Here is a 16,620-nt window from a genome sequence, read left to right as displayed (position 1 = left end):
TGAGGCAAGTTACTTATGTGAAGTCAGACCTACACATGGGCACTAGGTCCTTCCATGGTGCTAATCACTCATGTGGCCACTAGGGCCTTCCTTGGTGCTTATCACTTGTGTTGCCAGTATGGCCTTCAACAGTGCTAATTGCTATTGTGGCTCGTAAGGCCTTCCACAGTGCTAATCTCGAGCATGATCAGTAAGGCCTTGTCAACTATTCTTGGTGCAGTCTCTCTAGGGGGTCTCAGCTTTTTCCTAACTAGTCTCTTTCAATTTGTCTGCAATTAGTCCAGTCCATACATTATTACCTTAAATTGAGTCAATCAGCCCTTCAGTTCCAGGGCTTACAGTCTCCTTTTGTCCCCTTATGGGTTTCTCAGAGGCAGCCTTGCATGGGGTTCTTGCCCCTCTGCTATCCCAGGCATTTTTGCCTCCTTTTCCCCTCTGTTCTCTCTGCTTTGTAGTTGGGCTTGTTTTGTGTATTGGTCATGGCTCCACCATTCACAGTCCTGGATGCTACATGGGGGTCCGATCAACCTGACTGCCTGTCACCAGGAAAGACTCTCCTCTTCCTTCTGTCTATTACCATTAACCCATTACAGGCCTTCTATGGTACTAATTGCTAATGTGGCCACTAGGGCCTTTTCCTGTACTAATCACTAGCACGGCCTCTAGGACTTTTTAGTGTGATGATCAGAAGCATGACCGGTAGGGCCTTTTACTGTGCTAATCACTCACGTAGTCAGTAGGGCCTTCTATGGTAACAGCTGCTACCATGGTCAGTAAGACCTTCCAGGATACGAATCAGCAGCTTGGCAACCAGGACTTTTCGTGGTGCTAATCACTAGCATGGGCACTAGGGTCTTTTACTGAACTAATTGCTACCATCGTCGTGAGGGCCTTCTATGGTGCTAATCACCGGCACGGGCAGTTGGACTGCCTGGCAATTATCTATTTTATTGATTTATTTATGTATCTTATTAATTTTTTAAATACTCACTGACTGAAAACCATTTAGCAGTAATCATATCTGGCCTATGAAAACACAGTTCCATTAGCCTCCCTTTCCCATTCCATCTGGTTGTAGGGCACCTGTTGGCTGCATCTTGTTTTAATAATATTGCAAGCTTTTCAGGGCAGGCAACCACCTCTCACTTTGTTTTTGTACAGGGCCTAGCATTGTGCATAGCACAGTGGTGCTCTGATCCCGAATGGAGCCTCTAGATGCTACCACAATATAAATAATTAACTATGGTCTGCACTCTGATTCTGTTGCAAGCAGGAAATGGTCTCTCCTCTTGGAAACTCCCTGTGTTGTTAAGAGGAAATTTCCCTCCATTCCAGTCTAGAATGATTGGACTCCATAAAGATGGATTAAAATGAAATCTTGGCAGATATAAAAATAACATTTTAAAGTCAAAGCTCAAGAATATCTCCCTAAATTCTTATAAATCACCATTTTATAGTATTCCATTTTAACATGTTTTTCTCAATTTATGAGGCACAAGAATACCCTAATCATGTGCCAGCTTCCATGTACACCGTTACCTGTAATTTTGGATGCCTGCTTGATTTCTTTCACTCTAGAAATATTCCAGTCATTTTTCGCAGGATCACACTTAAAAATAAAATGCAGTGAACCTTTTTCATTTATAGTGGCCTGCTTTTTCCCTCTTTAGTCTTCTAAAACACGGTGATTTATCCAGAGTGTATGCAAGAACCAGATGTGTTGCACATTAGAAATGACAAGTAAATAAGCCGTGCAATGAATAGCTGGGGAAATGAATCTTAAAAGATCATTAAAACCACTTAACATTCAGCTCTTACCATTCCCCCTCTTCCTGAATGTTTGCAAATTTTATGTTTGAGTAATGTTGCCTTATATAGTCTGAGATGGTATGAAAGACAGGGGAAAGGATGCTCTTTTGTACAGTGTTAAGATAAAGTAATGTATATCTATGTGCAGTAAGAATAGTGGTGATAGTTTATTGCAATCCATGTACCTCCCCTGGGGCTGTATCTCACAAATAGGCAGTGTTCTAAAAGTTCGTAAATCATACATGTGGTTTATTCACATCCATGATCTATAAGTCTGACCCTTGCAATCTCTGTTGTGAGGTATCAGCTATTAAGTGTAGCCACTAATGTAATAAAAGATTAAATCAAAACTATTCTTATTAGCACAAGTGGGAAGAGGACTGGCTATATTTAAAAGACAGAGACAATCACATTGCTGCTGTTTGAAATATCACAAAGCCACTCTTGCTCTTACCAAAAAAACCTTTTAAAATCAAAAACAAAAAAACATAATAGAGTCCTATAAGTGACCCTGGGTTAGCTTTCTGTTTTTTAAAAACATTAAATGTTGTAGTTGCAGATCCTGAGTTAATCACTATTGGAAATTGCTGCTCGTGGTTTGATTTTAAAATGAAGACTGAGGGCCTGATTCTCATTTACAGTAAGGTTCCTTCTCACATCTCTGGCTATTTAAATGGACCTCAGAGAAAGTGGGCATAAGTGACATTTGCAAGCCCCATTAAGGGTCCTTTACACTCCCAGGGCGGTGTGTATATATACAGGCCTACGTATCTAAAGAGAAAGGTCATGCAGTAACATAAAGCAAAGCAGGAAGAGCAAACAGAAAGACTCAGAGTAAAAGAAGGGTAGAGTGGACAAGGGACTGGATCCTACAAGGTGCTATGTGCTCTGGCTTTGATCCAGCAAAGCACTTAAGCACCTGCTTAACTTTAACAGTGTGAGTAGTCCAATAGACTTCATTGTGAGTGTTCCTGTGATTGAAATGAAGCAGGTACATAAGTGCATCTCCGGGGTGCTCAGAATCCCTTAGAACAGGACAAAAGTGTGCTGACAGGCTATAATAGAGACAGGCAAGAGCATGCAGCTTGCGGGACAGCCTCTATTTTCTTGCCTTTAGTAATATAAAAAAATCCCAAATGAACAACAAATAGGAAAAGAGAAATGAATCTTTTAGTCACTCAGTTAGCTTATCATTTCTTCCTCTTCCGATGTTTAGGGTGCTGTGGTCTGTCATGATGTCATCGTGGTACAGCATGACATTCTGCTTCAGCATTGTGCTGTAACATTGAATTGTTGGCAGTTATTTGCCGGGCAGCCTTAGTACAAGGGTTAAAGAAGGTTGGGAGGACAATACCAGCAGGAAGGAAGTGTGGAGGAAAGAACAGTGTCAGGAAAGAGGTTGTGGTGTAAGGAGAGCTCCATATATTGTATAAAATAATATCTCAAAAGAACTGGGACACTGTGATCCCCCCATTCTCACAATATATATCATCAATATCCATGAGCTTAGTATTCAGGTAAATGAAAGTGGCCTGTCATTTGTCCACTTGCATTTGCATGTGTCTGGCCACCAACAGAGGTCATCATTAGAAAGTCAGCCCTCTCCCACAATTCAAATAGTACAGTACAGTTTTTTTCAGTTCTGTGTTAAGGAACAAACCTGTAGTGTCTCAGACACCACTATGTGGTAACGGTGGGTAAATGGTGACCAATGAGTGTAATTAGAATCGAGGGCACTTTACTGTTTAAATGGATATCATGAGCTGGCAGCTGAAATATGCTCAGTGCAGCTAAGTAGCTGGGGGAACAACAATGCCTTTATGCCACCTTCCTGGCTCCACAATTATGGAGCTAGCCAGGGTAGTCCCAGTTCCTGGCATAATTAGAGCAACTTCAGGGTTGCTCTAATTTATGCCCAACTACACATGGCCGTAAAGGGTTTGTTTAACATCCAGGGATCACCAGAGCACAGTGTAGAATCACTACAGAATCTGAATTCAGCCTACGGATTCCCTTACTCGGAGTTTCCTGCTGCTTTGCCCCATTGAAATGGAGCTGAAGATCTGTCCTCATATCCATTTTAGGAACAGCTTTTCATGCCCTGTGCTTTACATCTTCTATTTTTACTCTTGTCATGTATTTTCAATAAGCTGGATTTCCTTTATAAATCTGGGTTTACTTCTTTCCTATATTTTATTGGTGTTAATCCTAAAAGTAAATCTATCTTTGGCCCCTGTAACTTGAATATTTGATGTAATATTTGCATTCAGGGGGAAAAAATCTTTGATATGGTCTTGACCTTAACGATTTTGAAAGTCAAAATCTGCATACCAATGTAAAGCCTGATCTCTCCTGCTGAAATAGCATTGACTGACTCTCACAATTAGGCAATAACTCTTGTCCATGTTACTTTCTTTGCAAAAAAAGAAAAGAAAAGTAATACAAAATCTTCACTGCAGATTATCTAGAATAATTTAGAATCCTATATTATTATATTGCTTTGTACAACTCAGAAATGAAAAACTGTTTAATGAAAATATTAAATGATATAATAATAGCAATTTCACATCAGTCAGTCATGCACAGCCAATTATGTTATATTAAAATCTGAAAACTGTGCCAAACAATATAGGGGTCTCTAGCTGTGGCACTTAAGCTAAAGTTCAGCATGACTTACAGTCTAGTGGTATTAGTTTGCTCTATATTTTCACCCCTAGACAGTAGGCCAAATATTGGTCTGATGTAAACTGATTTGATACGCCACTGAAAACAACAGAGCAGCACCCACTTACATTAGGTATAAATTTGGCTCCAAAACTCCATTTGTTGTTATTGACCAATGTTTGTAATTGTTGCTTTGGATACCTTGAATTGATTTTACATGAAATTGGAATCATTCCTCATACTTGGAGCAAGATGGGCCAGTCAAACCAAGATTGAAGTCACAGGTGTAGCAGTATGAAGAAGAATGCACTAGGTATGGGACTGGATTGCTCAGAGGATTGTAAATGGCATATAGCGTCCTTCACCTCTGTCACTAGTTTGAACCCAACACCCATTTTGGACTGTTTGAAGGCCGATGTGAAATAAATTTGGTGGTCTCCCACTAGGTGTCCCCATCACAACAGCTGGCATTAACTGGCTCTCTTGTTGATGTTCTCAGCATAGATGTACAATTGAATAGGTCAGCAAGGCTGTTTTCTCACACCTAGATGTGGTCCCTTGTAAGGGTAGAGGCAGCTTTGTGTGGTAGTTTGATGTAGCAGTGGGGAAGCTTGCATTGCCACTTTCATATTCACTGCACTGGGCCTGTAGGTAAGCAGAGGGCTTCCTTCCCTAGCACTTTCAGTACAACACATTTTATGAACACTGAATTAAAGCACAACCAAAAAGAATGTGGCAATTTAGACGATAACTCTACATGTCATGATCATAAACAAACACAGTGACAGTGGAGAAAAGCCTGGTGCTCTTGACGTTTTTGTCATTTACTTTAGCGGGGCCAGTGTTTAACACAGTGCGATTACACTTTGGTGTAAACTTTGACAATTTCCATGTAGATTTGTATTGTCACCCCCAATTACTGGAGAGATGCTTTAATTGTGAAGCACTCATATTTTGATTAAGGTTACCATTTGATGAAACTCTAATTTACTGTAGCTCTTGATTCAGGTTTAACTGAATAATCCCTTTTAAATCATAGCAAAATGTGCAGTCCGACTATGAAAGGAGACCGCAAACTGCAGTCTAGCAGATATCATTATGTAGCAGTTTCAGTCCAAACTAAAACAGCAACAAAAAGTTCAGCAAGGGCTAGTGTGGACAGATTTTACACCAGCAAGATAATTTGAAAAATCTATACATGTTCCATTCTACTTCCAAACGTACTGTCATTCTATGAATGAAATGAGAAGCTGTGCAGGTAATTAAATATTTGCCTTGGGGAATTATTTGCAGTTAATTAACACCACACACTTTCAGTGCATACCTGCTCTGCAGATTATTAAATTTAGATCAGATGTTAACTGCCTGATTTCCTCACTTATCCATCAAAAATTGTTCTCGGCAGGCTTAAGGAACAGCGTCCTATGGTGGCACTCTGTGCTATTTTAGAAGAAGGAAATGTGTGGAAGTGGCGCTCTAATATATAAACAAATTGTCTCATAACTCTGCTTGTTAAGTTTCCTTATAGGAATCTGTCAGCATGGGACAGTTTTACTGACTGGCACAACGTTGGGGTATGTTTTCCTCTTGATACATATGCCCACATCCCCTCTTATTGTTATCACTGGCATTATTATCATCTCAAGAGCAGTATTTATCCCTAAAATTTGGAAAATTTCCATTCACCTTTGACTCTGTGGCCTGTGCTAGCAAGGGTCAAAGGCAAAGCTGTGCAGAAAATGATCCCCAAATGTCTCGGTGATGGGTTGAATATAAAAACATAGACTTTATAGGCCCAGTTGAACAATATATTATCATATAGTTGTATAATGTTATTTTCACCACTATAAATGAAACAGTAATGGTGTGGGCTGTATTGCCAAACATTTTCCTTCATATCTTATTAACATTATGCTCTATTTGTATGTTAATGAGATCTGCAGCTAGTGCAGAAGAATGGGAGTTCAGACTCCTGGTCTAGTTGTTCTTATGACACTGGCTCAATGTACGATCTTGGACAATTCACTTAGCTGGGTCTCAGTTTCTGCATGTACTAAGCAAGTGTACTAACATCATCATCATCAGGAGTGAAGTCTGGGACAACTGATGTCAACAGGACTTTTGCCATTGACTTTAATAGGGCTAGTATTTCACCTAAGATATAATAGGGGTTAATGTTTTTAAAGTGCTTATATGAAAAGTGCTACTGTAACCCACACACCTCCTGGATGTGGTGTTCTGTCCCATCTAGTGGCACCGAGACCACTTAGAGAGAGAGATTAATGAGTCTGCTCTTCAGCCTTAGCTAATAGGCAGATGGTTTTTAGCTCATGCAGTGGAGGCTCTCGTACGAAACTCCAGAGGTCCCTGCCTGCTGAAGACCAGGGTCTGTCAGTGTTACACTACTGCTATTTCCAAGAAATGGATAATATAATTAATCAAGTAGATGGGTTATTTTTCCTGTTGTTGGCCATATCTTTGTATTATTTCGCTTGTTAGAAATTAATTTTGTGATTCCATGCTGATTTTCTTATATTTTCTTTACACTTAGCTCCTTGTTAGAAGTCAGTAATGAAGACAACATAACAATAACTGTACAGTTCCTGAAATTAATTTGAGCAATTTATACCTGTGCTATGCTTTTTTTAATTATATTTAATATTATGTTTAAACAAAAAGAAATGCCATCAGAGTAATTTAATACCAAATATGAATCTAGTATTTTCAAGTGCTGGATTCAGGTGTCCTAAGTAGTTTTCAGATGTTGCCACCAGAAAACAACTACAAGATTATTTTGTTTGTTGTTTTTATCAGATTCCTCAAAAGAGTCCGAAGCCACACAAGAGAATGACCCAGCACATCATGCAATGTGTGAAGAAGATCAAGATGAAGGTAAGGTTACCTGTTGAAATTCTTTAAGATGCAAATAGTGAATCAGTTGGGAACCTAAATTGTTTCAGTTATAGCCTTCAACTTTTTCACCTGTGACCTTTGTTGCCTCAGGAAAATGTCTACTATAGAACTAGTAGATGTTATATGCCAATCAGTCTTGATACTGTCATCTCTAGTGTTACTGGAAAAGGAACAGACTTCCAGATATCTTATTTTAGCCATGTTGATTCTGGGTCGCCCCAGAGCATTATATTTTTGTTACCAGAAGCCTGCTATATTGGTTTCATTGCTTTATGTAACTTGAGTGTCAAGTACAGGTGGTTTGAAGCAGCTGCTAATCCATTCTCTGGTGACAGCCAAAAATCTTTATCAGAGAAGGCTTCAGAGCTCCCAATGATAGACAATTCATCATGGCTGATGCATCAAAATCAGTATGCTCGCAAAAAATAGAACACTATAGTCCAGAGTTTCCATTAAGTGTGGTCTGTTTTGACTACTACTTCATACTAAATACTAATACTGGGGAGGACTTTCATACATTTTAGAGCTATTTGTTTTTAACTTTTATAAAGTGACCCCAATGTTATAATTTCTAATTAGAAAGCAAGCAAGCAAACTGGCTTCAGAGAAATATGCTGTATATTGGTTTTGTACCCAGTTTTAGTGTTCTCTCTTCTGTATGCACATAAGTATCCCATTGATGTTATTTCCAATCTTTGATGTTAACAGGACAACAGGATGTTTCCACAATTGATGAAATGAAAACTCAGACAGATTCCCAGAGCTCCTGCATGGAAACAGAAGGTATGAGAAATGCTGTATAAACAATGAGTAAGATAACAGTGACTCATGACTAATTATCAACAGAAGCTGTGCTATGGCATTTGAGGTACCACAGTTATGTCTCTATACCTAGAAGGCCACATTCATTGAATTGCCCTTCCTTATGCCAGATCCAAATTTGGCTCCAAATAGGAAATAACGATGGTATCTCCAGTAACTCTCAGTGGTAAATGCTGACTTTTTAATGGCATCCATTGTAAAAGTAAAAAGTTAAGGGCTAGATTGTGCAACCCCTACTCATGACAATGAGCACTTAGGTCCCTATCATGCCAGGTGATGAACTCTCTGGTACTAGTCCAGCAAAATATTTAAGCACATGCCTACCTATAAGCATGTGACTTCAGCAGGACTAGTTAAGCTTAAAGTGAAGCGTGTGCTTTACTGGAGTGGGGCCAGAGTGCCCCTTGCAGGATTGAACCCATGTTCACTGGAACTGTCCCTCAGCCTCACTGGCACTGCTTACATGAATATTCAGCAGTGTGAAAAGGATTCTACAATCTGGTTCTATGCTGATGTTTTCAAGGATCATATATTCATCATTTTATTCAACATGAGTTCTGAACAACAAACTGTCTCACTTCTGTTTCCCATCACATCCTATTCAGAGCCCTTGTCAAATAAAGAGGATGCAATCAAGGTCGAGAAGCCAATGACTCCTATAGTAGATGAAAACAAAGAAGAAAGCAAAGAAGAAGAGACAGGTAAGACTTTCTATACATTAGAGGTAGGCAGAGAGTTCAAGTAGGCTGTTGCATGAAATCCAAGTTCTCTTGAAAGCTGTGTTTGTGTTGGTAAGCACAGCTATTTTTTGTTTTACTACAACAAATTTAACTACGGCAACAATTTTCTTAAATGAAAGACATAGCAAATGAAGATGATATTTTAAGTCTTTTTTTCCAGGTGGCGTTAAAATGTTGTTATGTATTTGGTTGGAAGCCACACAAGAAAACATAAGGGGCAGGAAAGTGATATACTCAAGTTTCAAAATAGCTTTGAAATAAACACACAAGCTGTTTATTGTAGGTTTTTTACATTTACCTTCAAAAACTGCTGATTAAAGAAGCAATTTATCTATATTTAAGTATCCTTTCTCTTAAAGTCAGTGGAAGTACAATACTGAGTGTAGTTGCAATAACTGGATATTTAAATGATTTATGAGGTTATAAATAGAGATTTAACAATTAATGAACTGAAGCTAGTAATTCTAGTAAAGAAACCAATATTTGGAACACACACACATAGAGTCCTGCTGAAGCAGTAATCTTGTCCGAGAGTACAGTATTTAAATCACTATTTATTCTATTGTTAAGAAACACAGAAGTTCAATTTTCAGAGTTTTAGGAATTCTTGTGGGAGTCCTACATCCAGCCAATCATTTATAAAAGTCATGCTCACATAAAAAAAGCAATATATTATTGAAATAATTCTCTAATTGTAAAGCAAATGCAATTATATGACCTTCCTTGGTAGAACATATAGGTCAATTACAGCTTCATATTAAAACCCAAACATGATCTTTTCTGGAAATCCAGGTCAATACTAACTAGATTTTCCTAATGATGAACTCCTTTTGCCAACCACGTTGATACTGACTTAGTTGCAAACTCACGTTAGTAGTATTGACACTTTTCTTCATTGCAAACCCAGGTTACACTCCTCTTTGCTTAACAGCATCTTCTCTCTCTCTCTTTTTTTAATGCAAATCCAACTTGATACTAATCACACACCTCTTTACAACAAGTATTGCTAACGGTATCTGTGTTGTGTTTTATTACTGACAGTGATAATGTAATCAATATAATACTTCAAATCCAAGTAAATAGTACTCCTCTCCTTCAATGCAAATCCAGGTTTTATAAAATGGACTCATTCTAATTGCAAATACCAGAACCATTATGTTAGTTTCCTTCTCATAGAAATTATTTACATTTTATTTTATGCCTCATCAAAAGCAACTTTTGCACAAAGTGTACTTTCATATTTGTACATTTCCTTCTCTTTAATACTTTACTGTCCCCTACAGCGAGTGACTGTCATTTAGCTCTCAGTGGATAGATTAGATTTCACCATCTGTTCTACCTAGTATGAAAATATGCTGCATTAAAGGAGGTAATGTCAGAAAAGAGGTGTTCTTGGCACTTTTCCTGTCCCTTATTTAAAAGCTTCTGGGATCAACTAAGTTAAAGGGTCTTTCTGAACATTTCAGATCATTGTGGTTTAGGTGTATTAATGGTACTTACATATCCAAAGTTCATTGATGTTCATGGAAAGACACCCATTGACTTCAGTGGATTTTGGATTGGACCCATAACAGGAGGAAGTACTGTGTTGATTCTACACATGGATAAACTGCACTTGGATAAACCTATAAATGTTTCTTATAGTTTGTTTTGAAATGCATCCTCCTTTAAACTACCTCAGGCTGGGGAAATAAATCAATGCTTTTTAAAAATCCAGACAAGGGAAGGAAAATAAGGCTTTCCCCTTGTTTTATTTCATACTAATGTGTATAAAAATGTGTAGATAATTTTCACAACACATGTTGTAAGCTGCTTTCAGGTTTGATGTGCACAGATGCCGCAACATTAGGTTTCAAAGTTAGTCAGCTTGTAAGATGGATCTTGAAAGGAAAGTGGGGTGGGGAATTGAACAGCAGTTGATGCAGATAAAATAGTACAATGAGTATGTCCCAGAGAGACTTCTAATGGCAAGAGTTCGCCTGGCATAAATAAGAGATTTTATATATAACAGTGTCTCATCGAAGCAAAGAGCTGCCTCAAACTAATTCAGTTAAATGTTTTCAGCAGCACCTGCAGGACATTGGAAGTAGAACAAAATAACATATTTTTGACTAGCAACGCTGAAAAAGAAGATAATACTGGAGTGTTATTCCAATGAAATAAAATCCAGTCATACTACTTTGTTTTGATATGAAAAGTGTGCTTTTGATCTGTGGTAAAACTTCATGTGTATTCCAATGTAAAGCAGTGCAGAATGCCATCCTTGTCTGCTCGACATCAGTTCCGTTTTAGGACTAGGCTGAGATATTAGGCTCATCTTGGACGGATATGTACCATGTCATCATAAGAGGAGTGATTGGATTCATGGGAGTTGTCTGTGACCATTCCACATCCATCAGTGGAGGTATGGGACCAGCTAAATGGATAACAGGGGTCAGATCCCCCTTGCCAATGCAGACCCTGGTGGAAGGGTGTCTGCATATTCAACCTCTCCTCCACTGATAGCCACCACAACCTGAAACATGGTGGCTACTAGTCAGAGGGCGTGTCTACACCTGTCTACACTTACCGGGGATCCATGCTGCAGCCATCGATGCACCGGGGGTTGATTTAGCAGATCTATTGAAGACCTGCTAAATCGACCGCAGATTGCTCTCCCATCGACTCCAGTACTCCACCAGAACGAGAAGCATAAGGTAAGTCGACAGGAGAGTGTCTCCCATCAACCCAGCTCAGTAAATCGACCTAAGCTACATCAACTCCAGTTGGTGTTGCAGAACTTAGGTCGACTTACCCACGCAGTATAAATAAGGCCAGAGAGAGGGCATGTACAGGACGGCTGGGTGAAGCAGCATTGAATCAGTGCGTGCCTTCAGCAGTCTCTGCTGACAGGTCTGTTATGGAACCCTTGGTAGAACCTAGTGCTGCCATCCTGTGCCAGAATGCTAAGGGGAGGGCAGGTTGAAATGCCATTTGCCTTTCCCTGGGATGTATTGAGCCAGCAGCCTGCACTTCCTTGTGCCCATGGGGTTAACCCAGGCTTATGCGGTGATGCATCCAAACACACACATTTTTTCTTTGGGTACATTTCTGATACTATATAAAAATGAGATCTTTCATTTCCATCCCATATATTAAGATAGATTTTTTTGGTTGAGGTTAATATTTTTCCTGTTAAACCTAGGCCATTTATATTTTGTAGTGCAAGCTTGGTTTCTCTCAATGTATTTTACAATGAAAAACACTTGGTGTGAGTTCTATAAAAATATTTTTTTTCTGAAACACTGATAAAAATCAGGGTTAATATTATAGAGGTATCTTTTTTCATACTTTAACTAAAAGTTAATATATTACTTGGAAGCAAAGAAAGAAAAAGAGAGACAAAGCAAGATGCATTCTAGAGTAACTTTCTTCAGGTATTAGAATCCACTCAATACTAGTCTACAAAACAATAATGAAAACCTGCATTTCTCAGAAGATTAGGGAACAATCTCAAATCCTTTTATGATCACTGACCAAATAGGACATACGGGAAATGCCATACGAATGCTTTTAATCTTCAATTTGGCAATTCTTATATATACGCTTGGAAATCTTGCCATCCTTTTGTAATGGATGGACATGCAGGCTTTAGTGGCATTTTGAATCAGCTCAGTTTTTTTGGTGTTATTTTTAACAGGGCTAATAATTTATAACAAATGAAAATGAAAGTCATATTACTTGGGTGTATATATAGCTGTTTCCTAGCTCTGAGCCTACTCTCCCCACTTACATACTTAGTCTCTCCTTATATAAAGATATTGGATCTGATGATTTCTCTCATCTGTCAACCTTAGAGCCTGCTCTACCCCTTGGAGGACAGTATTATGTGAACAGAAGTATCCATTATTTGCCCCTTTTCTGTATGTTGGATAGAATATTGTCTGTTTTCTTATTGCCACCCCATGATATTATCCTACAATTATCGGAGTTTTGGATAGCTCAAAAACATGTTTGTAATCTCTTTTGTCAGAGCAGTTCTGTAGGAGATTTCTGTCTCTTCATTCTAGTCTGGAAACCAGTGCCATTTTCCCAACATCACCTCCTCAATTTGAGGTGAATATCCTCAGTAGAGGTCCTATTACTGTGACACCTGGAATACTGCCCCACTCAGAAAAGTGAGAAAGTAAATTCAGAGTAAAATAACTGTGCCTTCCACTCTCTTGTATGCACAACGCACAGCTGCTAATTTAATGGAATAATTCTTATAAATGAAGGATCCAATTTGGGTAGCTGCTCACTGCCTACACTAGATAGTACAAATGTTTACTTTCTTGTAGGGGTCTGCAAAAGAGCAGAAGCAGAACTGCACTGAATAGTTAGACACAACCCACCACTGAAGGGCACTTTTTAAAGTGCTGTAATGAATCCATATAGAGGCTAAGACATATTACAGTGTCCTACCTATAATTTTGATCCAGAGCTGCCAATATATCTACCAGTGAGTAGGCAAGTAACTGCTTATCCATCATTTGATCCATTCTTCATTTGAACAGCTGAGTTCCAGGTCTTTCACCCATAAATTCTTTAGAAATGAATAGGTGCCTTTGCAGTATAAACTTTGAGAAAATTATATATCCTTGAAATCTGGTGAGGAAGATGTCTCAATTTTTCTAATATATACTTGCTTCAAGGATTTTCACATACATTTGAAGATATTGACAGAAGTCATAAATTCTTTGCTATGTCATTGTTTGCTATGATAAAGAAACAAAATAAATCTCAGAAAGATTTGAAACAAAACTGACATCTTTAGTATGGAGCCACAGTAGTTGTAACTAGCTCTTTTTTGTAAACCCAATTTCTTCTCATCTTCAACACCTTCTCTAAAGAGCTGAAATGGACAAGACGTGTGGAGAGGTGAGATTTTAAAAATGAGAAGTTCTTTGTTTTTTTGGAAAAATCTAATCTATTTTGGAATTTCATGTATCTAAAATATCTTAAATTAGAAACTCCATATGTGTTTATTGAGTTGTCCTAGTGTAACGTCAACAGACCCCAGTCATCAGTGGGCAGGATCAAACCTGGGACTTTTGAAGCTTAATATATGAGTCTCAACTTCATGAGCTAAAAGCCACATCTCTCTTAGCTAAGGTTGTAGCAGACTCATCAATCTCTAGCTAGGTGCCACTAGAAGGGAACAGAGTGCCATACCAAGCAGGTGTGGGTTACACTAGGAACAAAGGGATTGCTGTACTGAATCAGGCCTTTGGTCTGTCTATTCTTTGACAGCGGCCCATGCCAGCTACTTCAGATGAAGTGCAAGAAGCCCTAAAATGAAATGCCTTAGCCTTTCCATGGGAGAAGTTTATTCCTAAGCCCCATCACTTATGTCCTGATGCATGAGGGTTTAAAGACCTCATATGTTTTTAATCCTTTGTAATCCAAGATGATGTGGATCTGACAATCTTCTGCGGATACAAAGCAGTAATAGATAATACCCTCAGGAACAAGGAGGAAGCGGCTAAGGAATTGTGGCTGAGGGTAGAGTGTTCCCAGGGCAGCACAGCTACACATTGGCTCTTAAACAGGTCTGATTGTATAAACACAATCTAGCCCTAAATTTGAAATGCAGCACAGAATTCTGCCGCTACCCAGAAAATACACAAAAGAATTATCCCCAGCTTTGAACATTTTGCATGCGGGGAGAAATTCTGTGAAGTCAAAAACAGGTGAATTGTGGATTTAATCTTGTACCGCATATTTTGCAACAGTCTGATTCCAAGCCATATGAAGAAGTGGACTATCAGAAGAGCAGACATGCTGGAAGTAGCTGGGGTGTGATGAAAACAAAGGTCTCAGTAGAAATCCATGCAGAGTGTACCCCCTGAGAATACTGGCAAGTTTACAACATGAATCATTTTCTGTGCTGTTATTTTTCTAGACAACTTTTTAAAAAAGTTTAAAGTGAATTTTGTGTTTGTGATATGAGCCAGTTAAAGAACTTTCAAAGTGGAATTTCAATATCCAATGAATAGGTCCACTATGGTCAATAGCAGTGCAATCTTTACCTTCAGTGAATATCTCTCATCTCTGTTGGAAGAACCATAGCTGGGGTCGAAAAGTAGAGTTGTTTCATTTTCCCCTTTATTGTCATTGCTGACAAAGACTGTACGGTAACTCTATTTTTATGAGATTAGGAGAAATGTTTCCCATAGGTTTGGCATTCTAGTAGGTTTGTATAGAATCCTTGAATGGCTGAGGGTGATGTATTCATGAGTTGCTTTACAAAGTCTGTTAGTTCTGCAGGTTACAGGGCTCTATTCTGAACTCTGTAGGAGCTAAAAAAGGAAAGTCAGCAGTAGCTCCCCTTGTCCCCCAGTAATTCTGCTACGTAGTCTATGGCTTTGCTGAAGAACCTAAACACAGATAGTGGTATGTGAGGCTTTACAAAGACGGTAGCTGCTCTGTATCACAAAAAATATAGTAGTATCAATATATGAATCAATGACCGTGAAGTACTCTGTCATCACAGTGGAATAGACTACTAACAACTACAAGATTCCAAAGTCATAGCTAATCAGTTACAACCCTCTAGGAGAAAATAATGTGATGATATTCTCAATAACTGAAAGAAGTTCTGTTTCTTTTCATTGTTCTCCCTATATCAGGCTAGAATGAGTATCTGTAAAGAACAGGTGGTGCAAGCTCTGTTTTAAATTTTAATTATTTTTCATTTCTTTCACTGGGAGGATTCCATCTTTCAATGTGCTAATAAAAATAGAAACCATTAGGGAATCTTGCAGCTTAAACATTTTGCCACAGTCGTTTTATGACATCTGCTTTGATAGTAGGGAACAAAAAAGAAAGAAGACAAGCAAATACTTTTTACAATGATGGCGTTTAAAGTTTGTAGCGTTTGATTGTTTTCTTCATTTTATTGCCAGCAAGCAAAACAGAAATGCTGTCAAAATGAATTAGCCATTTTTTTCTCCACTTAAAAGATATTGTTAATTCTGAAAATTTTTGCAATGTGGCTTTGTAGCCAGACAGTCAGCCCCCCCCCCCCCCCCTCAGACCAGCATTGCTGGAAACACAGGAGGAAGCAGGAACAGGGCACTTAACATATATTCCAGCACAGCCTTTGAAGCTGTGAAAGCACAGGTGTGCTGCTACAATGTGCCTCTGGGAACAGATACAAGGATTAAGCTCACAGCAGGCAGAGGCCCTGTGACAGACATGGCTCTTAGCCCCAACTAAATAGCGTGATGCACACACACCAACATCCTAGTTGGGAAAATATTTACCCTGATAAAAGAAATGTCCAGTAGTCGACACTTATTGTTTCTCTCCTTTGCAAGTGTAAACTACTCTTGCGAAAGCTGGCGTCACCCCGACAGACCAGCCTCAATTTGGCATAAGAAAGGAGAAAGAGAATAAAGGAGTACAGAGGTATAAGTAGGGGACCTACAGCACCATGATTTTTGAGTGCTTTTCACTATCTATCTGCTGGTCAGATAAGTGACAGCCTCCCAAGGCTTCTGCAGCTAAGAGGGTCCCTACGCCTTGTCCCTTATTCGTCTTTCCGCGGAATTGAGTGACCGATCCTGGCTTGGCACCGCTGGAATCGAGAGATGCAAGGAGGGTAAGAAGCACCCACACCTGATCTCCTATCTTTAGTGTACACATATTT

The 16,620-nt window shown here is 38.9% G+C and overlaps 1 protein-coding gene across 1 annotated transcript in view; it reads left to right on the top strand.

The window, feature by feature from the left end:
• Window positions 1-16,620, top strand: part of MACROD2 (mono-ADP ribosylhydrolase 2) — a 1,318,211-nt gene that overhangs the window by 1,252,987 nt on the left and 48,604 nt on the right. Inside the window, exons 14-16 of the mRNA XM_073339564.2 lie at window positions 7,288-7,365; window positions 8,095-8,169; window positions 8,814-8,909. Coding sequence (XP_073195665.1) covers window positions 7,288-7,365; window positions 8,095-8,169; window positions 8,814-8,909 — 249 coding nt within the window. The remainder of the gene's footprint in view (window positions 1-7,287; window positions 7,366-8,094; window positions 8,170-8,813; window positions 8,910-16,620) is intronic.

The sequence above is a fragment of the Lepidochelys kempii genome, chromosome 3 (assembly GCF_965140285.1).
Source record: "Lepidochelys kempii isolate rLepKem1 chromosome 3, rLepKem1.hap1, whole genome shotgun sequence".
Taxonomy (NCBI): domain Eukaryota; kingdom Metazoa; phylum Chordata; order Testudines; family Cheloniidae; genus Lepidochelys; species Lepidochelys kempii.
This window is presented reverse-complemented; position numbering and strand designations above follow the sequence as displayed.